The following is a 9534-nucleotide window of genomic DNA, read 5'->3' on the forward strand; positions in this document are numbered from 1 at the left end:
CCGAATTTGGGGTTGCGCGAAAAACGAATTGAAATAATTTATTGTAAACATGAACCAGGAACCACGGAGCGCTTATCCTGGAAGTCGAGAAATTTTATTAGCGGACTGACAGCTACCGAATTTGGGGTTGCGCGAAAAACGAATTGAAATAATTTGTTGTAAACATGAACCAGGAACCACGGAGCGCTTATCCTGGAAGTCGAGAAATTTTATTAGCGGACTGACAGCTACCGAATTTGGGGTTGCGCGAAAAACGAATTGAAATAATTTATTGTAAACATGAACCAGGAACCACGGAGCGCTTATCCTGGAAGTCGAGAAATTTTATTAGCGGACTGACAGCTACCGAATTTGGTGTTGCGCGAAAAACGAATTGAAATAATTTATTGTAAACATGAACCAGGAACCACGGAGCGCTTATCCTGGAAGTCGAGAAATTTTATTAGCGGACTGACAGCTACCGAATTTGGGGTTGCGCGAAAAACGAATTGAAATAATTTGTTGTAAACATGAACCAGGAACCACGGAGCGCTTATCCTGGAAGTCGAGAAATTTTATTAGCGGACTGACAGCTACCGAATTTGGGGTTGCGCGAAAAACGAATTGAAATAATTTATTGTAAACATGAACCAGGAACCACGGAGCGCTTATCCTGGAAGTCGAGAAATTTTATTAGCGGACTGACAGCTACCGAATTTGGGGTTGCGCGAAATACGAATTGAAATAATTTGTTGTAAACATGAACCAGGAACCACGGAGCGCTTATCCTGGAAGTCGAGAAATTTTATTAGCGGACTGACAGCTACCGAATTTGGGGTTGCGCGAAAAACGAATTGAAATAATTTATTGTAAACATGAACCAGGATCCACGGAGCGCTTATCCTGGAAGTCGAGAAATTTTATTAGCGGACTGACAGCTACTGAATATGGGCTTGCGCGAAAAACGAATTGAAATAATTCATTGTAAACATGAACCAGGAACCACGGAGCGCTTATCCTGGAAGTCGAGAAATTTTATTAGCGGACTGACAGCTACCGAATTTGGGGTTGCGCGAAAAACGAATTGAAATAATTTATTGTAAACATGAACCAGGAACCACGGAGCGCTTATCCTGGAAGTCGAGAAATTTTATTAGCGGACTGACAGCTACCGAATTTGGGGTTGCGCGAAAAACGAATTGAAATAATTTGTTGTAAACATGAACCAGGAACCACGGAGCGCTTATCCTGGAAGTCGAAAAATTTTATTAGCGGACTGACAGCTACCGAATTTGGGGTTGCGCGAAAAACGAATTGAAATAATTTATTGTAAACATGAACCAGGAACCACGGAGCGCTTATCCTGGAAGTCGAGAAATTTTATTAGCGGACTGACAGCTACCGAATTTGGGGTTGCGCGAAAAACGAATTGAAATAATTTGTTGTAAACATGAACCAGGAACCACGGAGCGCTTATCCTGGAAGTCGAGAAATTTTATTAGCGGACTGACAGCTACCGAATTTGGGGTTGCGCGAAAAACGAATTGAAATAATTTATTGTAAACATGAACCAGGAACCACGGAGCGCTTATCCTGGAAGTCGAGAAATTTTATTAGCGGACTGACAGCTACCGAATTTGGGGTTGCGCGAAAAACGAATTGAAATAATTTATTGTAAACATCAACCAGGAACCACGGAGCGCTTATCCTGGAAGTCGAGAAATTTTATTAGCGGACTGACAGCTACTGAATATGGGCTTGCGCGAAAAACGAATTGAAATAATTCATTGTAAACATGAACCAGGAACCACGGAGCGCTTATCCTGGAAGTCGAGAAATTTTATTAGCGGACTGACAGCTACCGAATTTGGGGTTGCGCGAAAAACGAATTGAAATAATTTATTGTAAACATGAACCAGGAACCACGGAGCGCTTATCCTGGAAGTCGAGTTTCACCGCGTAGCGGACCCGAAGCGCGGGATCCGGGAGGTTGAGAACCCGGTACTCGAACTACGTAGCGGACCCGAAGCGCGGGATCCGGGAGGTTGAGAACCCGATACTCGAAATTTGCGGAGCGCGACTCTCATCCGTCCGCTCTACTGCGCGGTTGTTTCCAGACTGAGGAATTCGGCTAGCTGATTTTGAATTGGTGACGTCACTTTCTGAACGTCCGACATCCAAACTATGGTTTCGAACTTTGATACTATGTATGATGATGTATGATGTACGATGTATGATGTATGATGTATGAGGTATGATGATATGATATGATGTATAATGATTTTAGCTTTCACATTTCATACAAGAAATACACACTTTATCTCTCCTGCCGATTCCAGACTCAAGCGGCCAGGCCCTTCGATGGTCAGCCGTTGACTGAAGATATATTCTTCAGTGAACGGGTCGGCTAATAACGCTGCCGTTCTGCGACAGTTGGATGATGAAAAATTTCGCTCGTATCTTTCAAATGTGTGTTAAAATACACTCGAAGTGTTAAGAAGCGTCGTTCTTTCTCTCCCTATCACCTTTCTAGGTCTTTAAACCACTACGCAGCGTTAAATACCGTCTCAAAATTAGCGCATCCGTCATGTATTACAGTTACTCTGAATTTTTTTCCATCCGAATACTTTTCGAAAAACAATTCTGCTCCTCTACCCAACGCAGATACTTCACTTGCGACCAGCTAAAACAACGTTTCGATTCTATGCCTATGAAAATTCAAGATCGAGAGAGCAAATGAAAAGTTGTTGGAATAATTATGAATATTAATGTTATGGAATACATCTAGCGTGTGTCAAATAGAATTCCATTTCGAAATGAATAATTCTTCTGTTTTCGTATTATAGCCGATTATTGTAGATAATCTAGTTTGTCTCCTGGAAAATTATGTAATTTATAGTATGCATCATGTATTAATCGTAAATGGATCATATATATTAATATCGTACTAGGACAGCATATACATGTGTACTGTTTGGTCTCTGCATCATTATTACATCTGATATAAATATGTATACATTTTTCTCTCGGGTACCTATGCTTTAATTAAATGACTGTTTTGCTCCGAATTTTGGAAGAAATTTATTCTCGTTATTAATTTCTTGTATCGCCGACAATTCGATAAGTACAGACGGCCAAGTACTGGCTTGGGCTTACCATTGCGAAGACTGTGTTACTCGGAAGGTGAATGTAGCCCAGCATTATGTCGAAATCGGTAACTCTCTGATGTTCTGCAATAAGCTCTCAACTATACCGTTGGAACATCTCAGGGGGCGCAAGCGCACGACGATTTTCGGTTGTCTCACCAAAGCTCATTAGGACAACTGTCTTCATATTTTTCAGTCAACGCATTCAGCAAAGTGACCCCATTATTGTTGACATTCTGGCTTTTTTCACGTAAGGCTATTATGGATAACAAATCACTGGAAAATTCTAGGCTTCTCACGTTTCCCGAAGTAGAGAAACTTAGGCCGTTTTCGAAAATTGACTGACAGTAGTGTCAGCAATCTTTCATCTCTTTTGCGCTTCCAAGTTCGTGGATAGCTCTGACTCTGTCCTAGGGAATTTTCAGTACTGTCAATCAATTTACGAACGCGGCCTAGTTACCAACATCCGCACCGTGATCCGTACATTGTTAAGCCATTGAAAATTGTCCAATTCTTTTTCGATCGCGCCAAATTCAAATTTTCAACGTCCCCTCGTTACTTTCGAAATGTGGCAACACTGTTGGTGGGTATTTGCATGATTTTTATATTTCTTAACTTTTGATGTTTTTCGATTTTATAAATTTCTTTAGAATTTTTGAAAAAAAAATATTTTGTTTTTGTTTATAAGTATTTAAATAATTTAATAAATAAAAAAAAGGCAATATTTAAATGAATAAGTAGCTCCATCTCGCGTATGTGACGTCACAATGCTGAATTTTTTTGAAATTTTTAGCGCCAAGTTCTCCTGTAAGCACGCCGTACGTGTAATCAGCTGTTGCTCTGTGTTGTGATTGATGAAAAGAACGTCTGATAGTGCTGTTTATTATAAACTAAAGTTATTAAATTATTTAATATGTCATTAAAAAACGATTTTTGTTGGTGTATAGTACCAACTTGTAAAAATACTCAAACTAATGCTTGCTTAACATTCTTAGTATAATAACATTGACGTGATCATAACCTCCACACAATTATCCGTGTGAGTTAAAAAAAAAAAAACACCACACAAAAATTGATTTCTATTTTAATTATTTTCACCGAAGTCTGACATTAATTATACAATGTATCAAACTTAAAGTTTAAAAAACTTACTTAAAATTTTTTTAGCGCTAGAAAATATTGTACATTACTCTTTGTGGATTCAAATAAACGCGCCAGTAGCAGCACAATGACGTCAAACCAATCACATTCCGTTTTATGTCACGTGACTTTTATGTGATTTAGGACCACTTTTATTTATTAAATTATTTAAATATTTATAAACAAAAACAAAAAATTTTTTTTTCAAAAAATCTAAAAAAATTTATAGAATCGAAAAACATCAAAAGTTAAGAAATATAAAAATCATGCAAATACCCAATTATTCATTTCGAAATGGCATTCTATTCGACACGTGCTCGATGTATTCCATGACAATAATATTCATAATTATTCCAGCAACTCTTCATTTGCTCTCTCGATCTTGAATTTTCGTAGGCATAGAATCGAAACGCAGTTTTAGCTAGTCGCAAGTGGAGTATCTACGTTGGGTAGAGAAGCAGAATTGTTTTTCAAAAAGTGTTCGCATGGAAATTTGAGTTTGAGAATTCGATTATCGATAGTCAAGAGCGCTAGAAATATCGATACGCTATATTTCGAGATTAAGATAACGATCGAATCGCTCGTTCGAATTTTGAACATTCTCAATGAATGATTTTCAACTTGTAAGATAGCAAGGTTAACTTTTATATGTAAAAATAGAAATAAAATTTGAAAGAAAATGCCAAAACGGATGTGTGAATTCGACGACGATTTAGCGCCACAGTCTAAAATTCACGTAGGGCAAAGAGAAGTCGATAACGGAGTGGAAAAAGAAACTCATATGAAAAAAGTCTATGGTAAGGAGGTTATGTTCGTCATTTGTTTATATTCAATCTTGACGACCAACAGATGCGGTTTTTCGTTCAACTACAGTAGGTTAGAGACACAAGAACGTAAATTCGCGGTTTTTGCAAATTTTCATGAAAATCAAACTACTGCTGTGATGAAGTCTACGAATCATTGCTGTCTTAACCATTGCCTAGTTTAAATTTAATTTATTTTTTTCATAATCAACCCAAGAATCATATCAATTTTAAATCGTCACATCGTTTGGATTAATTTTTTTCCAAATCTAGTTGCTAGTCATATTTTTCTAAACTTGTTTCTTTTGTAGACCGAACTTTGGATTTGTTAATGACAGGAGCCAGGGAATTATCGCAGAAAATGAATAAATCTATCGACTTGGACCTGACAGATCCTGTTCCGTCAGTGATTGTGCCAGCAGCTAAGTCAACTCCGCAGCAAAACTTTAAACAGATGTTTCTCAACAACAAATTACAGCTCGAGACTAAGGGTGAATGTGCAAAGGTATATAATGGTTAATAAGAAGAAGCTTACAGAAGAGCTTTAAAAACTTGCATTGAAAAGAGAACTAACTTGTCGTTGATGTTTCCATTTTCCAGACTGTGCCAATCGGCATCTGCGGCTGTTGCCGAGTCATCGATGATTATGGATCGCACAACTGTTACTACTGCGAGAAGGTCTTGTGCTCCTCCTGTCTAGCCCAATGCGTCAAATGCTTGGAAAGCTTTTGTCAAAATTGCTCAATAATTGCGTACGTTTTGGTTTTTTTGTGAATACATTTGATTTTCATGTAACCATTGTTGGTCGCAGAATATCGAGCGGTTTTGACCATACATTGAGCATAGAGAATGGTAAAAAAAGAAGCAAAGCAAACAAATTGTGAAATTATAGATGATAGAATTTATAGATCAAAGTTTATTCAGTCAAATTCCAAGGAAACAATATCTCTTGGCATGAAAGTAAAAGAGGAAATTGTAATCAAATTCAACATGGATAACTCAAGTTGTATTTGAAAAATATTTATTTCAATATTTTTACATAGATAAGTGTAATTTGCCTTTTACCTCACTAGCTTCATCAAATTAGTGAATCCAGTTTCATACATACCTATATTTGCTGGCTTCCTTTCCAGATATGACACCCGAGAGTACAACATCTGCTTGAACTGTTATCAATGAACTGGCGTTATAAAGTTTGTGAAAAAATGCACTCATTTAAGTGTTAATTCTTATTATTTATGATGTATTATTATTTTGTACGTATTTTAATGGTTTTGTATATTTGTACATAAAGTTTGAATGGCATTTTTAATGTATGCAAACCACTGTTCAACAAAATGTTATCGTTTTAAATATAATGTGCTTAATTTTGCATCAAGTGTTTTGTACTTGGAATTTTTCCTACATTTCCTTGGCGATAAATAATTTACAAGTGTAAGCAAACTAGTTGAAAATAAAATCGAAAAATTCAGCCGTACTACGATAAAACGCTGAAGAGTGATTTTTAAAAAAGGTATTCATAAATAAATTAAAGTATACGATCTTTAATGCAAATCGCGCGACTCGATCGAAAAGCAGGAAACTCAGTGACGAATACCTTCGAGCATATACTACTGGAGGTAGCTATTCATCTCCTCAACTTCGCGGAAACTACTGCCAAAGTGATGAGAGAGATATATAATTATATTGGGGTTACGCTGTCTCCCTCACTCAATCGCGTGTGAAGCAAGACAGATTATAACGGATATACCTACCTCTCTCTCTCACTCACAATTTCTGTACACGTTTGTTGTTTACTTTCAATCGCCTACACCCGTTTGTTTGTAATTTCGAATTGTGTGATGAAAAACGGTATTTACGTTCGATACACACTATTAATACTCATTCAACGATTCGAAGTTAAATGACAATGCCACGATGCGGAACTACATTTAGAAGGCGATATTGTTCAATAGAAATCAGACATAATTGACATATCAAATAGCTCGGGATTGAATAACTCGAATTATAGCGAGCGGATTCGGAACTACATCACAGATCCAGTGTCTGAGATATTTCAAAATATCCTCCCACAATTCCGAGCGCTTTCCGAACGCCGCATTATTCGTAAACGCGGAAGTGATATCGCAGATCGTTTTCTGCCTTCTGCCGCACGTTTCTGAACGAATGATTAATGCATCTAAGGACATGTAATGTTTTCGACGAGTCCCCAGCAATGATTGCTTCATGAGTTTGACTATACCTATATTAATAACGGTTCGAAAATCGTTGCCATTTACTTTTCGACTTATCCTATGAAGTTTGCACCAAGTTATAGCAATGAGAAGTACGGAGGTGAGCGGGATCCACTCTTTCTCATTCTTATATTTTTTTACACCGATCAAATGTGCACAAACTAAATATATTAAGATTCTCATGGAACGTATTTTTAACAGATTAAATAGTCACGATCATCAAAATCCTCGAAAGTATTCTCGGTGATGAATAGCCGACAAAGGCAGCCTTGCTATAAAAATGACAACTACATTGAAAGTTTAGAAGATCGCATTTCGGAAAGTTCTGGCAATAAAACAAAACGATACGTTGAAATCAAGTGTACACTCATCTGGTGGAAATAAAATCGAGACTAGGCGAAGAAAGACAAATCATAGTCCTATGATAAAAAGTGTTTTGAAAGTATCGATTCTAAACTCTGTTCGAGCGTCGACACTTCAACATAAGAGTAAATAAGAAAAAGGAATAATTATTGAAGCTGATGAAAGCCTTTCAGAAACTTTGATCAACTTCGAACAAAGTTTCAATGATAAATCTGAAGATAATAAAAAATACGAGGTCCAATTGAACTGCCACACGAAATGAAGGGACAATTCAGTAAAGTGTCGGAAATTCTGAGGAATGCAGTAATTCCAGAGAAGAATTATCACAGAAAGAGATATTGTTGTAAACCGTGCAAGAATGAGCATGTGAAACATAGTCACGGGCTATGACATCGCCGCGTAGTAAAAGCAAATTATTGCTATTTTCGTATCAAGAGCGTGAAGTGTTATGCCCGTGATGGGAAAAATATTTTTCGTCCTACGTAGGCGTGAGACGGAATTTTACATCAAACGAAAATCACACTAATGCTGAACAGGATGAAGCATTAGAAAAAGGAATCTGCTCCTATTATTATTAATAAAAGAATTAAAGATTAATTTGATAATATTAAGAATCAACCAGAGTGGCCGCCATCTTTGTTAGTCGACGGCAGAGTCGACTGGCAGTCAACGTAAGAACTTTCGCGATCAGGAGCGTACATATGTGCAAAATCATTTACGGTGCCTATAGGATCTGAAATTTCTGGAATTTTTTTTTTTTTTACGAGAACATCAATTCTTTGGTAGCAAAGACCGATTCTGTTGTAATGAAGTGTAGTTTTTTGCTTTTATTTTTGTGTTGTATTCTGGAACAGAAAATTACTTCATATCTAATCAACGTATGTAACAGCCCGATTAATACGCAAGAATAAGTCAACAACAAACTTGTTGATCATTCGTAGTAATATTTTCTGACACAGAGATATGTTCTCATTCTACATAATAGTGTATACAATGTAGCCTTACAATGGTCTATAAAAAGAATAGGATTAGCTAATAGATCCATCAATATTTTGAAGTAGTACAGAAGTACGCATTTATGTTTGTATCGAAGTATACAGGATAATTACTTGCTACTTTTTTTTATTCCACTACATTTCTTGCAGAGATTACAGTCTTTTTCATAATTTACAATTGGAAATAAATCTTACGATCGTTGCCATATCATAGTTACAAAAATTTGGAAAAATGTTTTCAAAAATAGTTCATAAAAAATATCGTATATCATTAGGGTGGTCCTTAAAAAGCTTAATGTCTTAAAAAGGTCTCTCTCCAGATCGGAACCAAAAAAAATTAACAGAACTCTTTGAATATTGGAGGTAAACAAAAACTCTCGGCGACGATGATCGATCGCCAACTTCGAGTGATGACTAATGAGTGCGAATTGAGAATCATGACCGATTGATTTGAAAATTTGTCAAAGAAGACTTACGTTTAATTACTTAGTAAACCTTACGGCCGATACGTCAATTTTGCTTTTACTTTATTGAGCTTTGACACCGAGAAACACTACACCTAATTTTAAGATAAGGTCAAGAAATCAATCAACATTGCTAAAATAAGTATCCCCAACATTCGTTAGAAAGTCTGACAATAACATACTATCTGTAGTCGTAAGCATGCAGAACAATGAATAATGTACTTCAAAATAATTTGTCAATTGCGAGTTATTCAAAAATGATATGCATTCCATATAGTCACTACGGCAATCTACCAAATTATAATAAATATAGATTGTTCCACATGTTTTGTTCGAATTACTTACCTGAATCGCACGTTCAGCGTCGAGTCTTCATATCGGTCACAAGTTAAAGATGAATTGCTCGACAC

At 36.6% G+C, this 9534-nt stretch overlaps 1 protein-coding gene across 3 annotated transcripts; it reads left to right on the forward strand.

Moving 5' to 3' along the window:
* Window positions 1-4700: 4700 nt before the first annotated feature.
* On the forward strand, window positions 4701-6435 carry LOC107224521 (apoptosis regulatory protein Siva). Of its 3 annotated transcripts, none has more exons than XM_015664595.2 (4): window positions 4701-5062; window positions 5407-5573; window positions 5669-5820; window positions 6202-6435. In XM_015664595.2, exons 1-4 carry the CDS (start codon window positions 4945-4947, stop codon window positions 6245-6247), a joined length of 483 nt encoding a protein of 160 aa, XP_015520081.1. In that variant the 5' UTR covers window positions 4701-4944; the 3' UTR covers window positions 6248-6435. The 3 variants fall into 3 exon arrangements, with proteins under 3 accessions (XP_015520081.1, XP_046593437.1, XP_015520080.1); XM_046737481.1 differs by having other exon boundaries at window positions 4705-5062; window positions 5380-5573; window positions 5669-5746; XM_015664594.2 differs by having other exon boundaries at window positions 4707-5062; window positions 5380-5573; window positions 6202-6429.
* The last annotated feature ends 3099 nt before the right edge of the window (window positions 6436-9534 follow it).

Source organism: Neodiprion lecontei, chromosome 4, assembly GCF_021901455.1.
Source record: "Neodiprion lecontei isolate iyNeoLeco1 chromosome 4, iyNeoLeco1.1, whole genome shotgun sequence".
NCBI classification, from domain to species: domain Eukaryota; kingdom Metazoa; phylum Arthropoda; class Insecta; order Hymenoptera; family Diprionidae; genus Neodiprion; species Neodiprion lecontei.

Bases quoted from the DNA above. Each gene is read 5' to 3' on its own strand.
- LOC107224521 (XM_015664594.2), top strand. From the start codon at position 4,945: ATGCCAAAACGGATGTGTGAATTCGACGACGATTTAGCGCCACAGTCT. The intron at 5,574-5,668 runs GTATATAATGGT...TCCATTTTCCAG, and splicing joins CTAAGGGTGAATGTGCAAAG to ACTGTGCCAATCGGCATCTG. The intron at 5,821-6,201 runs GTACGTTTTGGT...CTTCCTTTCCAG, and splicing joins CAAAATTGCTCAATAATTGC to ATATGACACCCGAGAGTACA.